Here is a 17,838-nt window from a genome sequence, read left to right as displayed (position 1 = left end):
ACATTAATTCATAAATGATTATATATTCTGTAAAATGCATTTTAGGTGCTTTCATTTCAGCACAAATGATGTTTGTGTAATCAAGATTTTCATGTTGGGACTTCCCTGGTGGCACAGTGGTTAAGACTCCAAGCTCCCAATGCGGGGGGCCCAGGTTCGATCCCTGGTCAGGGAGCTAGACGCCACATGCATGCTGCAAATAAGAGTTCGCATGCCACAACTAAGGAGCCCACCAGCCACAACTAAGGAGCCTGCCAGCCGCAACTAGGACTAGGCATAACCAAATAAATAATATTAAAATTTTTTTCATGTCATTTGAGTTTTTTTAATTATAGGGTTTATTTATTTATTTATTTATTTATTTTTAGCTGCATTGGGTGTTCGCTGCTGCGTTCGGACTTTCTCTAGTTGTGGCGAGCGGGGGCTACTCCTTGTGGTGCTCAGGCTTCTCAGTGCAGTGGCTTCTTGTTGCAGAGCACAGGCTCTAGGTGTACAGGCTTCAGTCGTTGCAGTGCATGGGCTCAGTAGTTGTGGCTCATGGGCTCTAGAGCACAGGCTCAGTAGTTGTGGTGCACAGGCTTAGTTGCTCTGCAGCATGTGGGATCTTCCCGGCCCAGGGCTCGAACCCGTGTCCCCTGTATTGGCAGGCAGATTCTTAACCACTGCACCACCAGGGAAGCCCTTATGTCATTTGAGTTTTGTCAGTAATGACCTGAAGCAGCTGTCATGGGCTGACTTGTGTCTCCCTAAAATTTGGGTGTCAGGTATTGGGGGTTAGGAGTTCAATCCTAACTAGAGTGTGACTGTAGGAGACAGAGTCTTTGAAGAGATAATTAAGGTAAAATGAGGTGTTAGGGTGGTCCTGGTCCACTATGACTGGTGTCCTTATAAGGAGAGGAGATTAGGATACAGACACATGTAGAGAGAGACCGTGTGAAGATGCCAGGAGAAGGACCCCAGGACCCCAGTGGGCCAGGACATCACCCGCGATCGGGCCGCCCCCACCCACCATGTCCCAAATGCCTGCCTATAGCCATGCTAACATTTCCTGAGCACCTGCTACGTGCCAGGTGCCACTGTCGTGCCGGGAAACAGCTTGGGACGCACCGCAGTTCCTGAGGCTTCATGTTGGTGGGAGGAGAGTGTCACGTGGTGCTGGGAGGAAACATTGAGCTTGGCGAGGGGGCTGGATGACGGTTTACAGGACACTGCTGCTCTCCTACAGGGGCTCAGGGAGGGCTGGAGAGGTGAGGAAGGGAGCGAGCGGACATGGGAGGGGATGGGGTGGAGGGCCTTGGGAGGGTTCTCAACAGGAGGCTGAGGGCCCTCCTGGCTGCCAGGAGGATGAAGAGACGTTGGCTGGGAGATGGGCAGGGGTGATGCAGTGGGCTCTGCTTGACCCTCAGCGCCACGCTTGCCTCTCCCTGGTGGGTCCCTCAGCCCCCAGCACAGCCTGGATAACACCCCCCGCCACGTTGTGCCCGTTTCTCCATGGCTCTCCCCACTGGGCAGTGAGCCACGCTGGGGGGCAGGAATGGCACTGCAGGAGTCACGTGCAAGCCTAGCATCTGCCCAGAACGTGTGTGAAGGTGCCAGTGGACAAGTGCTGTGGCTGTCGTCCCTCTGTGCTGGGGTCTGCCTGCCCCCAAGCTGCACCACACCTGGCCTCACCCCCTACGGGGTTTGCGGGAACTTTCTTCTTTTAAAAATTGAAGTATAGGCGTCATACAGAGTGAAGTGAGTCAGAAAAACAAATATCGTATATTAACACGTATATGTGGACTATAGAAAAATGGTACAAATCAACCGGTTTGCAAGGCAGAAATAGAGACACAGATGTAGGGAACAAACATATGGACACCAAGTGGGGAAAGCGGGGAGGGTTGGAGGGCGAATGAATTGGGAGATTGGGATACCAAATTGTACACTCTAAATATATGCAGTTTATTGTAAAAAATTAAAAATTAAAAATTAAAACACACACACACACAAACCAAAATAAACTAGGGGCCCTAGTTGGAAAAAAAAAAATTGAAGTATAGGGACTTCCCTGGTGGCACAGTGGTTAAGAATCTGCCTGCCAATCCCTGTTCGATCCCTGGTCCGGGAAGAGCCCACATGCCACGGAGCCACAACTACGGAGCTTTCGTGCCACAACTACCGAAGCCTGTGCACCTAGAACCCTCGAACCACAACAAGAGAAGCCACTGCAATGAGAAGCCTGCACACCACAGCGATGGGTAGACCCCAGTCGCTACAACTCAAGAAAGCCCGCGCACAGCAAAGAAGACCCAACGCAGCCAAAAAAAACCAAAACAAAACATTGAAGTATAGGGACTTCCCTGGTGGTCCAGTGGTTAAGAATCTGCGGGGTCAATCCCTAGTTGGGGAACTGAGATCCCACATGCCAGGGGACAACTAAGCCCTTGCACCACAACTACAGAGCCCACACACTCTGGAGCCTGCACGCCACAACTAGAGAGAGGCCCACTCACCACAGCAGAGGATACTGCGTGCTGCAACTAAGACCCAATGCAGCCAAAAATAAATAAATAATTTTAAAAAATTGAAGTATAGTTGATTTACAATATTGTGTTAGTTTCAGATGTACAGCAAAGTGATTCAGTGTTTTCAGATTCTTTTATAGGTTATTACAAGATACTGAATATGGTTCCCTGTGCTGTACAGAAGGTCCTTGTTGTTTATTTATTTTATATATACTAGTGTGTGCCTGTTAATCCCATACTCCTAATTTATTCCTCCCTCCCTTGCCCTTTGGTAACTGTAAGACTGCTTTCTATGTCTGGGTGTCTGTTTCTGTTTTGTAAATAAGTTCATTTGTATTATTTTTAGATTTGATGTATAAGTGATATATAATATTTGTCTTTCTCTAACTTACTTCACTTAGTATGAGAATCTCTAGGTCTACCCATGTTGCTGCAAATGGCAATATTTCATTCTTTTTTTATGGCTGAGTAATATTCCGTTGTATATACCTACCACATCTTCTCTATCCATTCCTCTGTCGATGGAGGCTGCGTCTGTGTCTTGGCTATTGTAAATAGTGCTGCTGTGAACATTGGGGTGCATGTATCTTTTTGAATAATAGTTTCCTCTGGCTATATGCCCGGGAGTGGGATTGCTGGATCATATGGTAGCTCTATTTTTATTTTTTAAGGAACTTCCATACTGTTTTCCATAGTGGCTGCACCAACGTACATTCCCACCAACAGTGTAGGAGGGTTGCAGGAAATTCCTTATGTAATTCTTATCGGCATTGGGCTAAAAGCTTTGCTGATACCCTTCCCTGACAAATGGACTTTTAAATTCAAGGACTCTCTACTAGGTGACTGATACGTAGCAGAGGAAGGGGTGCGGGGATCAGAAAGATCTGGGTCTGAATCAAGCACTTGACTTTCGCCTTTTCTCAGAGTTTCCTCTCCCAGACAGTGGGGACAGACCAACAATGGACAGCCAGCCAGCCAGCAGCACCTTCTCTAAGGGCAGGAAGTTGGGAATGAGGCGAGGTAGACAAAAGGCCTCAGTCGTGGGCTTTCTGCAGAGCAAACCGCCAGTAAGAGCTGCTTCTCGTAGGTAAAGAAGTCTTAGTTTAGTGTTAATTGGCCTTCCGTGATTTTCCTCAACTCTGAAAACGGGGACCAGGCTGGCTCCGAGCTCACCGGGTTGCTGAGAGATCGTGTTCACTCATGAAAAGCGCTTCCTGTGCGCACAGAAGGTCTCGGACTGGAGGCATCCAGGCAGCGGGCACCTAGTGTCGGATGGTGTTCTGGTTTATTGTTTTGTTTAATTTTGTTTTCACTTTTGGCTGCATCGGGTCTTAGTTGCTGGAGATCTTCCTGGCAGCTTGCGAGCTTCGTTGCCCCATGGTGTGTGGGATCTTAGTTCCCCGACCAGGGATCGAACCCGCATCCCCTGCATTGGAGGCAGACTCAACCACTGGACCACCTGGGACGTCGCTGGATGGTGTTTTGGTCTTAATGCAGGCTCTCGAAGGCTGGATCTAATGCTGCTGCGTTCTGTGTTTATCTGTGGTTCTAGCACCCAGCCTCCGACGGCCTTCCCCCTCCCAGCTGCTGGAGCCCGCTTGGCCGCGCAGCCCGCCCCTGGACCAGGCCCTGCCCTGATCCCGTTTCCCGAGGCCACCCAGCCACCCAGGCCTGTCACTCCAGCGGGGTACGGCGGGTACCAGCCCCACGCCGGGCAGGACCTCGGTTACAGCGGCCAGCCCCAGGAGCCTGTGCCAGTGGCCACCACCGCTCCCTCCTACCAGGTATCAGCCCAGCTCTTCTCTGCCCAGCACCAGTCTTTCCTTGAAAACACAATCTGGATAGGCCCTCACCCTCCTCGTGCTCCCGTCTGTGCCCGTAGAAGGGCTGGGGGCAGGGTTCGTCCTAGCCGGGCCCTTCCGGTACTGACGATGCCAACGTCCTGACCCCGAGCTCCAGGCCCACAGATCTGGTAGTTGTGTTTCCACGTGGAATCGCCAAGGTGTCCCATCCTCCGTGCGGCCCAATCCCCCTGAGCCTGTGTCGGCCACAGCTTGTTCCTGGTTGGCTCTGCCAAGCTCCTACCCATTTGGCTCCACGCCCTGCCTCCTTCACTCCCGTTTGCTTCTCCGAGACCTCTAGGACGTCTCCCAACCTATATCCCTAGTTCCTGCCCTGCTCCCAGGGCCTCCCCCGGCCTCTTGGTTCCACCCTCACCTCCATGTAGTTAGTCCCTGGTCCATCCAACAGCTTGAATCCCCCGTGAACCCAAATCCAGCTGCCCAGCCCCTCCCCACACCCCTGACCCTGCCTGCCCACCCAGCCCCTCTGCTCTGGCCACCTTCCGGGCCCCCTGCAAGCCCACCTGCAGACCCAGCCAGGCGCCCTGTCCCCGGGTCTCCGCACTCTTGTCTCCTTGTCACCGCCCCTCCGAGGAGCCGTCACCGCCCCTCCGAGGAGCCGTCCCCAGCAGCGCGTGTCCTGCTGCACATCCCTCAGAGCACTTTTGTTCTCAGACGTTTGTGTCAGTTCTGAGGGAGCAGGCCACGTCCCTGTCCCTGGTCACTGCGCCCCCAGGCCCCAAAGCAGGGCCTGGTACGTGCTGGAGCTTGCGAACCACATGGACGCAGGCCTGTTGGGTAGGGGGCAGGGAGGGGCACCTTACCTCACCCTGAGCACCTTTCTCCCCGCGCTGTGTCCCCTGTGGAGACCCTCTCGCAGGACAGTTACAGCTACGGACCATCGACAGCTGCCAGTGGCTATGAGAACAAGCAGTACCCACCGCCCGCTGCCAGCCAGCCTCAGCTCCCAGCCCCCGCCACGCTCTGCCCGTCAGGTGGGTGCGTCTCTGCAAGGTCAGGGTGGGGGCAAGGGGACCTCGCTTACACGGGAGGGACCCCAGGAAAGATTCACATGCTCCAGGTTCACAGCAGATGCGGGATAGTGTGGGTCTCAGGGGTGTCTCCTCAGGTACGCCCTGAAGCCTCCATAAGTCAGTGGGCCTGTGTGTGCGCGCGAGAGAGAGACAGAGACAGAGAGACAGAGACAGAGGGAGGCAGGGAGATCCAGACAGAGAGATGGGGAGAGACTGAAGTGGAGCTGGAAGTATTTTCCAAGGAAGCTTTCCCAGGATGGGAGGAGGTAGGTTCTCCTGAGGACTTGGATTTTAGAGATGGGAGAGCCCGGGGCTCCGGCCTCCAGCGTGGCTCAGACACCCGGGCTTCGCGGCCGTGCCAGCTCCCGGCAGCCGGGCAGTCGCGTTGGTCACCCTCTCTCCACGCCCGGGGCCGGTGCCGCAGGGGTGGCTCTGCAGAGGCTGTGCTTACTCTTCAGGGACCCAAGGAGCCTACGGTGGCGGTGGGTATGGCCAAGCACAGCCCTTGCCACAGGCGCCCACCGCCGAGGCCGGGCAGCTGGCCAGCGCCGCACCCTGCAGCTACGCCTACCCCTCGGCGAGCAGCGCTCAGCCCGCGGCCTCCTCCACCTCCACCCTGCCTTCCTCGCCGGCGTTCAGCCCGGCCTCCGCCCCGTACACCGGTAAGACAGCCGTCTCTCCTGCAGGCACGCGGGTGCAGGCTGTTCCTCTCTTTGCTGCTGAAATAAATGTGGTCCTTTCCTCAAAACCAACGCATCTCCCCCTCGTGTTTCTCTCCTTGCTTCTTAGGACCAAGCTACCCGAGCTACGACGCGTCGCCGTACTCAGCGGCCAGCCCTTACTATCCCCCGCTGCTCCCCCCACACATGCAGCCGCCCCCGCCGCCTCCACCGCCACCACCGCCACCCCAGCAGCCCCCCCCACTCTCAAAGCCCGTGGACGCGTCCCCGTGGGGAGGCTCGGGAAGCAGCCCCAGTGCCGGTTGCCCTGACAGCTTCGCCAAGAAGCTACCAGTTGCCACCAAGCTGCTGAAACCCAGGGGTGGCCCCAAGCAGCTCCCACTTCACTACTGTGACGTCTGCAAGATCAGCTGTGCTGGTCCCCAGGTCAGCCGCCCCGCCCCACGCTGGGCAAGCCCCACACCTTCCTGCCCCCACGGGTGGGAGAGCCCTCCCCTGCCCCTGTGAGCAGCCAGAGGTCAGGTTGGTTGTCTGTCCAAAAGAGGCCTGTTGGTAAGTTGCAGTGTCAAGGGCACGTCCGCAGAACCTTAAAACTGGCTGAGGTACCCGGGGAAGACACGAGCGTCGCCCTGTGCTGGTTGTGGGCGCAGGAGCGTGGGGGTCTTAAACCCTGAGGCCGTCTGTAGTGGGGAGGCGCTCAGCACCCCCCCTGGACACCAGGGCCGGCAGGCGCGGCTGGTCACAGTGCGCCTTCGCTGCAGGGCCGTGTAGGCAGAGCTGTGTAGACAGGACCGTGTAGGCAGGGCCGCAGGTGCGTAAAAGCAGCACGTGTGTGCGTGTGTGCGTGCGTGCGCGTGTGCTGCAATCTAAGCAAAGGCCCTCTCCAGCCACACTCACAGGTAGCCCAGCTTGCTCCCTGCAGAGACCATCAGGCACTAGGCTGGTCCTCACAAAACACCCCAAGTGGATTTTGTCTTTTTTTTTTTTATTTTTAAGATTTTTTGATGTGAACCATTTTTAAAGTCTTTATTGAATTTGTTACAATATTGCTTCTGTTTTATGTTTTGGTTTTTTGGCCGTGAGGCATGTGGGATCTTAGCTCCCCAGCCAGGGATCGAATCCACACCCCCTGCATTGGGAGGCGAAGTCTTTAACCACCGGACCGCCAGGAAGTCCTTTGTCTTGTTCTTGATACTCTGAAAGAAAGCCGGCTCTGTGGAGGCACACTGAGACTCTGGATCGCTGGCTGTACAGACGTGAGAGGAGCCCAGAACCCCTCATCCAGCCCCGACTTCCCGGCTCAGGGAGGAGGGCCCGGCCGCCCGTGCTCAGGGCTGCGGCATCCAGGGCCGGCCCAGACCCTGGCTGCCCGCAGCCCCTTCCCTTCTCAGAGTCCTTGGCAGGGCCCCCCGGTGTGCTTCCTTCCGCTGCACGGCTCTCACTGTCAGCGAGAGGGTGGCTTTCCCTGTTCCCTTCTTTATTTCTCTCGTGATTTTAATTTTGCATCGTGAGGATTCTTGGTACCTCTCACCGGTCAAACACAAGGTCTGCTCCTCTGATTCTAAACTCTTCATGGCATCACACACTCGCTCCCCACAGACATGGGGTGGGACGGAGCGTGGGTGCGTGGGCATTGCCCGAGCGGGTGTCGAGGCCTCTCTGAGCCTCGTCTCCCCGTGGGACCCGGTTTGCCCGCATGTGTCACCACGCGGCATAGCACCTGGCACGCAGAAATGTCAGCTCGTGGTAGCCCCAGGCTTTCTTTTGTTAATTTCAACAGCGTGTTGGATTTTTTTTCTCCCCACCCCCTGCTGCATTGGGTCTTCACTGCTGCACTAAGCTTTCTCTAGTTGTGGCCAGCAGGGGGCTACTCTCCGTTTTGGTGCACAGGCTTCTCCTTGCAGTGGCTTCTCTTGCTGTAGAGCACGGGCTCTAGGCGCACGGGCTTAGTTTCTCCGTGGCACGTGGCATCTTCCCGGACCAGGGATGCAACCCGTGTCCCCTGCACTGGCAGGCGGGCCCTCAACCACTGCGCCACCAGGGAAGTCCCTTCACTGGAATTTTTCCTGAGGTAGTGGTGGGTTCACATGTGGTTGTAGGAATACTGCGAAGGGCCCAAAGGCCCTTACCCCGCGCCTCTAGTGCTGACATTCTGCCAGACTACCGTCAGGATCGTCGCTGGGGTGTGGGCCTTGAGCCCGCCCGTGCAGTCAGAGGTCCCGGGTTTTACCGGCCTCACTTGCACCTGCGCATGTCCGTGCATGTGTGCGTGCACGTGTGTGTGTGCGCATGTGTGTGGTTTGCTCTGTGCGAGCTCATCACCTGAGCAGGCTCGCGCGCCCGCCTCCACCACTGAGATGCCGGGCGCTTGCACAGGGTCCCCACGCTGTCCTTTCCTTCTCTCCCATCCCGCCCACACCCAGCGCTGCTGGAGACGCAGTGAGCGCGGAGGCAGCCACGCACTGCCTCCGTCTGCATGGGAGGGCCTTGGTCAGCGTGGCCTCCCCGCAGCAGGAGCAGCACTTCTGCCTCTTTTCAAGGCACCTGTCTCTGAGTCCAGGACAGCGCAATGGTCTTGTGGTCTCCATGCCAGCCGAGCGAGGGGCCACCAGGGCGGCCGTGGGCTTCAGGAGCCTAGGGGCCCCGGGCGGGCCTTTCTAACATTCCTCTGGACTTTTCTCATTCCACATCTGATCTATGTCTGTGGTGGTGAGTAGGGCATCAGGGTGACATAAATTTCCAATGTTGCTCTTTCTGTGAGCTCAGCCTCTGCGAAACGTGTTCTGAAATAGTTTACCATTGGCGTCTTGGTGTACATCCTTCCAGGCTTGTCTCCATCCCACTGGCTTTTACGTCATGTGGGTGTGCGCGTGTGTGCACGTGTGTGCATGTGTCTGTGTGTTCTACAGCTTAGGTAAAAACACAGGTTCCTGGGACTTCCCTGCCAGTCCAGTGATTAGGACTCCACGCTTCCAATGCAGGGGGCGCGGGTTTGATCCCTGGTTGGGGAACTAAGATCCCATGTGCCACGTGGTGCAGGGCGGCCAAAAACAACAGCAACAACACAGATTCCTACATTCTGAGAGCACCCCTCCCACTCCTGCCCCTGCCTCCTACCCGCCCTCAGAACCAGCCCTTTGGTATTTTCCAGAGGCATTTCCGTTCCGAGGACTGTTGACTCTTGGCGCTGTTAAAGGCCACCATTGGGTTAGCCAGCCCACGTTGCCTCATCTTAAAGATTCCAAGAGACGAGTCAGGGCTGCCCCGTGAGAGCTCGGTCGTGAGCCAGATGCCATCAGATATCTCGGGCAATGCGGCGCGGGAAGCATGGGTCTGCACCTCGCAGCCGCCTCCCCCACGTGGACCCCGCCGTTTGGGAGCAGTGCTCTAACAGGGAAGTGTGTCCTCCATCATTCCGGTAGCACACCTCCTTGCTTGGCTTCTGAGGTCAGATTCTGAAAAGCTGGACTACTCTTTCAAGCAGCCCCCGAAACTAAATGTGTGATGCTTTGAGGATGCTTGCTTAAGAAACTCATTGATTTTTAGAAAAAAGAGAGAGAAGGAACTCTTACGTCTTTCAGTCCAAGCTTCTGAGTTTTCTGAGTCTGTTGGGGTGGGGATGTCAGGCCCCGTGAACTGCGGGGACGGCGCAGAGCCAGGTGGGCACACACCCGCCTCAGGCTGCCCTCGCTCTCTGCTGGCAGACCTACCGTGAGCACCTGGAAGGGCAGAAGCACAGAAAGAAAGAGGCGGCTCAGAAGATGGGCGTCCAGCCCAACGGCAGCCCACGAGGGGTGCAGGCACAGCTGCACTGCGACCTGTGTGCCGTGTCCTGCACCGGGGCGGAGGCCTACACCGCCCACATCCGGGGGGCCAAGCACCAGAAGGTAGGAGCCCTGCTTGGGCCCGGGCCCATCTGGGACAGGGGGACGTCCAATGACTTGGGAGGTACAGCCACTCGCAAGAGGTAGCTTCCCCTGCAGGCCCACGTGTCCTCCTTCCTCAGAAGCCAAACCCCTTCTCCCAGTTGTAAAAGTCACACCTGCCCCTGGACAGAAGCGTGGAGCAGGGCAGCAGCTCGTACCCAGACCCCAGAGGAAACTGCTCTTGGCCTTGTGTGTGTGTGCATGTCTATATGATCCAGATTTGTATATTGGTGCAATCAAATGGTATAGTCCATTTGGGGTCCTTATTTATTAAAAATCAAATTAAAGTAGTAAGTTTTAATATCAGTTTTAATTGATATTAAATTATTTAATGTCAGTGTTTGTCATTTTATTTTTAAAGAACATTTATTTATTTGTTTATTTGGCTGTGCTGGGTCTTAGTTGAGGCGCTTGGGATCTTCACTGCTGCGTGCAGGATCTTAGTTGCAGCATGTGGGACCTGTAGTTGCGGCATGCGGGATGTCAGTTCCCCGACCAGGGGTGGAACCCAGGCCCCCTGCATCGGGAGTGTGGAGTCTTAACTACTTGAAGTCCCATATTTATTACTATTTTAATATCAAAGTTTTCCTATGGCCTTAACACTGCCTGTAGGATGTCATCTTATGGTAAATGAATGGGCTCCCCCACCCGAGAGGAGGTAGGGCCCCCTCCCTGTGCCCTCTTTCTGCGGTCCAGAGCTGCTTTGTGGAAATCAGCAAACCTCCCCAACACGGCATCGCGAACCTGCAAGGTGATGCTGACCTTCTGGGTATGCGCTGAGGACAGGAGGAGGGGAATTCCTGGCAGGAGGCCTGCTTCGAGCTGCGCCTCGTGGCTTAGAACGAGAGGGTTCGGAAGGCCCCTGTCCCGTGGCCGCTGCGCTCTGCCCCGTCCGCAGAACCCCCTCCAGCAGCCCCAGCCCTCTGCCCCACTCCCTCCTGCCCTGGGCCTTTGCTTGCCGCCGCACCCTTGCCAGCCCTCCTCCAGCCCTCACTGCAGGCTGGGCCGCCCGCGCGCCTGCCTGAGGACCTGCCGGTTCCCTCTGCTTATCAGGGCCTCGTTCCCCGGCCCACCTGGGACAGGGTCTCAGATGCCTGTGTGAACCCACAAACCCCACAAAGGAAGGAGCAGTGAGGCATGCAGAAGGGGGGCTCGGTGGCCTGGCGGTAGCAGGGTGCAGACAGGAGAGCTGGGCCCCGGCGGGGTGGGCTGCGAGAGTCACAGTTCGGTTCGCAGGCCGGGACTTGTTCTGGGGACGGGAAGCCCTGCAGGCAGCCCTGGGTGGGGGGCAGGTCTGAGCCGTGAGTATCAGAGACGTAGAGCCCGAGAACGTGTCTGAGACAGGCGTCAATGCAGACTCTGGGGGCGGTGGAACAGCCCTTTCCAACGGGAACTTTTGCAGTGAAGTGCCTCTGGGGAGGGGCCATGCCGAGGAGGGGGTGTGACCGTATCCCAGGTGGATCTGTGTCCCTGGACGTGTGCATGAGTTCCTGCGGAACGTGGACGTGTGTCTGGGGACGCGTACACGCACATGTACCGAATGTGGGTCTGTGGTCGTGGACATGTACACACATCCGTCTTAGCGGGCGGCCCCATCCACGTGTTCTTCTACACATGTGGTGTCTCTGCCGGGGGCTGGCATTGGGTTGGCGCTTGGGATGCAGGAAACAGCCGTGCTTTTCAGCGCAGACGGTGGCGTTTGGATGAAGGGGGTCCGTGTGAGCCAGCAGGGGTGTCGAAGTATTAGGGGGTCCCCCATGTGCACGAGTCGTGGGGGCCTAGAAGCAGGAGAGAGCTCAGGAAGGCCCTTCCCGAGGCCTTTAAGTGGGAGCTGGGGAAGCGGCAGGGTCCCCGGGGACGGGACGGACCCCCCCCCCCCACCCCGCACCCCCCCGGCCCTCCCTTCCCCACGCCCAGCGAGGGGCTCTTCCTGCCCCTGAGGAAGGTAGGTCAGGCCTGAGGGGCCCTGACAGGGGGCTGGGTCTCTTCCAGGTCTTTAAGCTCCACACCAAACTGGGGAAGCCCATTCCCACCATAGATCCGGCGCCGGCGAACTCCAGCTCGGCCCAGGCCACCGGCCCGAGCCAGCCAGCCTCCGCCCCCCTCTCCACAGAGAGCCCCTCCATGGCCTCGGCCGAGCCCGCGGCCCCTGCCAGCCCCAGCGTGGGCGCCGCGCGCAGGCCAGCGCCCGCCAGGAGACCGGCCACCTCGAAGGCCTCGCGCGTGGGTACGTGCCTCAGCGCTTCACAGCCTCGCCACCGCCCCAACGAGCTGGAGCTTCAGAGGCGGGATGGTCCAGTTAACTGTGCACGTGTGGCCGTCCCTTCTGGGGAGGCAGGACCTATGGATGGAGGTGGTTCTCTCCCAGATTCCCACTGGGAGGGGCGCCTTTGGCCACCTTTGGTCCACCCCAGGAGGCGTGGCCAAAACCAATGCAATGGCAGCTCCCGTTTCTTCCCCTGGAGCGTGGATCTGAGCCGGGTGCTGGGCACGCTCCCGGAGCCCCGCCTAGGCCTGGAGAGCCCCCCAGGCTGCCGCCTTCCATGTGCTGGAAGCAGCCCCCTTCTCACCAGGCGCTCTGATAGGTGAGGTGGGCAGTCCCGCCTTCTCGCGGGTGTGTGTCACCCGCGTGGGCTGTGACCTGAGGGCAGTCACGGCTGCCAGGGCCGTGTGTCACGTGGGTAACAGGCTTCTATGTCAGGCAGTCTCTCCACTGACTGCTTCCTGGGCCTGATTTACCCTCCACGCCTCCAGGCTTGTCATGAGTCCCACTTTAGAGATGGAAGAACGGAGGTGAGGCGGGTTAAAGTGCGTGGCCCTGGACCACCTGGTGAGCGGTGGAGGCGGGATTCCAGCCCAGCGTGGGACAGTCTCTGCTCTCCACCAGCAGGCTGTGTGTGTGTGTTGGGGTGGGGGGGAGGGGGGCGATTTTATTTTGAGCCTCAGCAGTACTGAGTTTTGAGCAGTCACATGATACTGAAGATCAAATCATAAAGCAGTTTCGGTGACAGAGAAATTGCCTCCCTTCTGAGGCTCAATAAACCAGGGTCAGTGAACGTGACCCCGGTCCGCCTGGGCTTCCACTGTCAGTTAAGTAAGGGCTGCAGACTCTGTGTAGTTGGCGGGGGGGCGGGGGTCCTCAGTGAGGGGCCTACGGCCTGGTCCTCCCCATCGACCCGTTCGCCTTGGCACCAAACGCCGTGAGGGCCTCGCTCTCCCAGTCGTGACCCAGGCTGGTGGGAAAGGGTCTCTCGGGATCCTGGATCCCGTTGGCTGAGGTCATGAGGGGGTGAGAGGGGCAGCGGGAGAGCCGGTGGCACGGAGCTCTACCTTCCATGCTGGCCGACCAGAAGCCGGCCGCGGTTCCTGGCTGGAGCAGGTTATAAGGCATGCGGTTCTTCCTTCCAGGGCCTCCCGCGCTGCCTGCAGCAGACAGCAGACCCCATCAGGGGAAACCGGCGCACCCCAGATCAGAGCGGCCGGGAGAACCGCCTGCTCGAGGAGGCTCCGTGGAAGCTTCTGGAAGCTGCTGTGATGCACACCCGGTGGGGCCAGGCTACGTGGAGGAGGTAACTGCTGGGGGACCGTTGCACGTCTGGCTGTGGGTCGGCTCACGCTGCTCGGCCCCAGGCTTTGGTGGAGAAGGACCTTGTGGGGCCAGGCCTCGAGGCCTCCCAGTTCTCCCCCTGAGACTGGCACACCCGCCCCGGGCAGACCTCAGTGAGCCACTGTTGCTTGGATCTCCCTGGAAGGCCCAGGCACTGGGCTTCAGATCTTAGAAGGAAGGCCGGAGACAGGCAGAGGCGCCTCCTGCTGCCAGGCAGCCCCTTTTCCTGTGGGAAGGAAGGTGGCAGGAGGGATCTGTGCCCTGGAGACCCACAGGCCCGTGGTCCTCGGGCGTGGGAGCCAGCGTGCGCCCCACGTGGCACCGCCTGGACGCCCGGGAGCTTGTGGAGCTCAGGTTCTGAGCCCCTAACCCCATGCCCACAGTCCCAGCCTCCTAGGTGCCTGCAGAGCCACGCCTGCTGTGCTTCTGTGCTTGGGTTGGTGCTTTTGTTCAATCCACTCAGCACCTTCTGTTTTGTGCCCTGAAAAATAGGCACACTAGGTGGCTTCCTGCCGCGCCGGTGGCCGCCCCGGGAAGGAGGGGGGACGGGGTGGGGGGGAGAGCCGCTCCTCTGAAAGCATAAAGCGCTGGGCAGGCGGGAAGCCGGCGCCCAGCCTGGACGGCCCTGACCCGCCGCGTGGCGGGCGCAGGCGGCGCTCAGCCGAGCCCTGTGTCTCAGGTGTGCAACGAGGAGGGCCGAGTGATCCGGTTCCACTGCAGGCTGTGCGAGTGCAGCTTCAACGACCCCAACGCCCGGGACATGCACGTGCGGGGGCGGCGGCACCGGCTGCAGTACAAGGTGCGCCCGCAGGGGGCGTCTGCCGGGCCTGGGTCGGGGCTGGGCGGCTGCGCTTGCGGCATCGCGGCCCCCCGTCTCGAAACACACCTTTTGCCTCCGTGAGCCTGAGCCCCTGGGCCCTTCAGCACCACGGGCTCAGCTAGAGGGACCCTCGGCAGCCTTCACCAGGCCTCCTGGTCACGGGTTTGCCAGGCTACGTGTGCACGCGTGCGTGTTTACACACACGTGACTGTTGGGCCTTGTGTGCGCTTGTGCACAGCACACACTGTGACTCTCCTGACCAACGAGGGCTTCTGGGCACTTCTGCCCTTCTGAGCAGCCTTGTTGAGATATCCACGCACTGCACAACTCCCCCACGTACGGCGGCTTTTACTGCACTCCCAGAGTGTGCAGCTAGCAGCTGCATCTAATTCCAGAACAGTCCCTCAGGAGCCCCACCCCCACTGGCAGTCCCCCCCCAGCCCCTGACAACCAGGAACCCACTCTCTGTGTCTGTGGAGCTGCCTGTTCTGCACGTTTCCCATCAATGTAGCCACACCCTGTGTGTCCTTCTGTGTCTGCGTCTCTCCCTGAGCCTCGGGTCCTCAGGGTCCCTGCACGTGGTAGCGCGTGTCGGGACTTCTCTCCTTTTCACGGTACAGTGATGCTCCCGGGTGTGGACGGACACATTGTGTGTGTTTCACCTGCTGAAGCACACGTGTGCTGCTTCCACCAGTGACTGACTAATCCTTAGACAGCACTGCACTCTCTGAGTGATGAAATTAAGTGCTAAAAAATGAAGCCCAGTGCGTGACTTAGCAAAGCCATCTAGAGTATACGTTACTGGATCTCACAGACGGTGCTTCCCTGAATTCCTCTGATGGGGACGCGTGTTTCCATTCCGTCCTCCGTGAACACTCGCGACTGCTGATGGCAGTTGCTCCTTGGTGTCAAGGCGCCGTCTCCCTCTGGCTCCTCTGTCACACATGCGGACGGTTGGCTCGCGCAGTGGCGGACCTCACGTCTGTGACTGCGAGTCAGTCGTAGTTTTGTTCCCTGAAGTGGTCCCCTTTCCCACCATGGCCTTTGGGGACCAGGAGTGTTGAGATTTGGGGGATTGAAACTCACCGTCGTCTAAACCTGGCAGGAGGGATGTCCCTGACAGTCCAGGCAGTTAAGAATCCACCTTCCAATGCAGGGGAAACGGGTTTGATCCCTGGTCGGGGAACGAAGATCCCACATGCCGTGGGGCGCAGCCAAAAAATTAAAAAATAAAAATAAAAAATTTTGTATAATTAAAAAAAATAAAAAACCTGGCAGGAGGATGTATGTGGAGGGGTCTGCTCGTGGGCCCCCGAGGCCGCCCTCCGGTCCCCGCCCCGGCATTCTCGTCTGAATGAAGGTCCCCAATCTTTCCAGAAAAAAGTGAACCCTGATCTTCCCATTGCGGACAAGCCCAGCGCCAGGGTTCGGAGGGTCCTGGAGGAGAGACTGAGGAAGCAGCGGCAGCTCAGCAAGAGGCGGCTGGGGGAGCTGCGGCGCTGGCACAGCGAGGCCAGGTGCGGCCTCCGTCCCCCCACCCCCACCCCCGCCCCGATGGGGCCGCCGGGTCCCGCCGCCCTACTCACGCCTCCTTGTCCCCCTTGTCCCGGCAGGCGCTACGACCTGTGCAAGACGCGGCTGGAAGAGGAGCCGCGGGTCCAGGACGCGCACTCGGGTCTCTCGCCACCCGACCTGCACCCGCCTCCCCTCCGGAGCAGGCCAGGAGCGCCCGCAGCCAAGCCTCTGGTGGGTGGTGGTCTCGACTTGGGGCCCGAATGCCTCGGGGGTGGCAGCCGGAGGGGCCCGGGGGCCTCACCTCCAGCCACAGCAGTCCCTGAAAGCTTCTGGAGGCCCCAGCGGTCCCATCCCTCAGGAGCCCTGGGGCATCTGTCCATCAGTCGGCTGGTGGGGGGGGAGGGGGGATCCCTGGGTTGCAGCCTGCTGAGGGAAGGGCCACCAGCTGCCTCGGGAGCCCCTGGTCTGGAAACACAAGAACTTTCCCCGGGGAGCCCACTGAGCCCCCCACTCAGCCTGAGCTCCGCACAGCCATCGGGGCCCCGGGGTCCTCCCTGGTCCACCTCCCGCGTGGGCCCTGTCACTCCTCTGCCCGGCTCTCCGGCCACCACTTACTGTCAAAGCCAGCCTGGCTCTGGGGCCCCCATGTCCCCCGGGTCAGCGGGACCTCTCAGCCCGCCGTGACATGACACACGCATGGCTTCCCGCAGCCCACGAGGCGGCCGGAGACCAGCGACGACCGGCACGTCCTGTGCAAGCACGCGGCCATCTACCCCACGGAGGAGGAGCTCCTGGCCGTCCAGAAGGCCGTCTCCCACTCGGAGCGCGCCCTCAAGCTGGTGTCTGACACGCTGGCCGAGGAGGATTCCGCCAGCCCAGAGCCAGAGGGCGGCGAGCGCAGGTACTGGGCCTCGCCCTCCTATCCGGGGCCCAGGGTGACTTCCAGGCAGCGGGGGCCGCTCCCCCCCGGGAGGGCAGAGGTAGGGGTCCTGCCGGGAAGGCAGAGGCGGCCCCACTGCCAGGTGGCTGCGGGTCCTTGGGGGCCAGGGATTTACAGAAAACTCCCCGAGAGAGGCTCGGAGCCGGAGGCCCCAGGCTCGAAGGGAGTTGTAGTCCCAGCTGCCGAGCACTGTTGTTCTAACACCAGGAGTCGCTTTTCCTGTGGAAGGCGCACCTAGAAATGTAGTTCCCAGAGGATGAGCCACCTCTGTTTCCTTACCTGTAACACGGAGGCAAGTGCGATTCTCCCAGAGCAGGGGGTGCCGCTGACCGTCCGTGTGAATCACCTTTCCAGCAGCCGTGATTGTCGGAAGACGGAAAGTCCCGAGGCCCTGTAGTGAATCATTGCGTGATGTGAAGAATCCGAGAGGGAGTTAGCTTTTCCACGTCCCTTCTCTCTGGGTGGCTTCTCTTTCATTTACGTTTTTTTTTTTTTTTTTTTATGGCCGCCCCATGCGGCTTTCCGGATCTTAGTTCCCCGACGGAGGATCGAACCCGCCCCTCCTGCAGTGGAAGCCCCAAGTCCTAACCACTCGACTGCCAGCGAAGTCCCTCATGTTTTGTGTTCGTTCGTTTTTTAACTTTTCATTTTGAAAAAATTGTGGACTTGAAACGAACAGTATGGAGAGGACCCCCACCCACTCCTGGCTTCCCCGGCAGGGACTCAGGCAGCCTCGCGTGTGCTGAAGGCTGGGTGTCCACACGGGCACCTCAGGGAACGCCAGGCCCCGCTCAGGCCTCCCCGGCGTTGGGCAGCTCATCCCCTGAGCAGATGCCCCACTGCGGTGAGGGTACTCCCGCCAACCCAGCCCTGCTTCCCCCACACCGCACGATGCCCCCAAACCCAGCTTCAGAGCAAAACCGACTGCACTTTTTTTTAAGCCTTCACGTAACATTGATGTGGTGTTA

The 17,838-nt window shown here is 58.8% G+C and overlaps 1 protein-coding gene across 1 annotated transcript in view; it reads left to right on the top strand.

Annotated features, from left to right (window-relative positions):
- The window catches only part of ZFR2 (zinc finger RNA binding protein 2), a 44,982-nt gene that overhangs the window by 16,964 nt on the left and 10,180 nt on the right, over positions 1 to 17,838 (top strand). Inside the window, exons 2-12 of the mRNA XM_057710310.1 lie at positions 4,060 to 4,291; positions 5,229 to 5,343; positions 5,841 to 6,044; positions 6,172 to 6,488; positions 9,767 to 9,949; positions 11,981 to 12,215; positions 13,397 to 13,557; positions 14,275 to 14,394; positions 15,793 to 15,932; positions 16,029 to 16,161; positions 16,641 to 16,831. Of these exons, the coding sequence (XP_057566293.1) occupies positions 4,060 to 4,291; positions 5,229 to 5,343; positions 5,841 to 6,044; positions 6,172 to 6,488; positions 9,767 to 9,949; positions 11,981 to 12,215; positions 13,397 to 13,557; positions 14,275 to 14,394; positions 15,793 to 15,932; positions 16,029 to 16,161; positions 16,641 to 16,831 (2,031 nt within the window). The remainder of the gene's footprint in view (positions 1 to 4,059; positions 4,292 to 5,228; positions 5,344 to 5,840; positions 6,045 to 6,171; positions 6,489 to 9,766; positions 9,950 to 11,980; positions 12,216 to 13,396; positions 13,558 to 14,274; positions 14,395 to 15,792; positions 15,933 to 16,028; positions 16,162 to 16,640; positions 16,832 to 17,838) is intronic.

This window comes from Hippopotamus amphibius, chromosome 15 (assembly GCF_030028045.1).
Source record: "Hippopotamus amphibius kiboko isolate mHipAmp2 chromosome 15, mHipAmp2.hap2, whole genome shotgun sequence".
Lineage (NCBI taxonomy): Eukaryota > Metazoa > Chordata > Mammalia > Artiodactyla > Hippopotamidae > Hippopotamus > Hippopotamus amphibius.
This window is presented reverse-complemented; position numbering and strand designations above follow the sequence as displayed.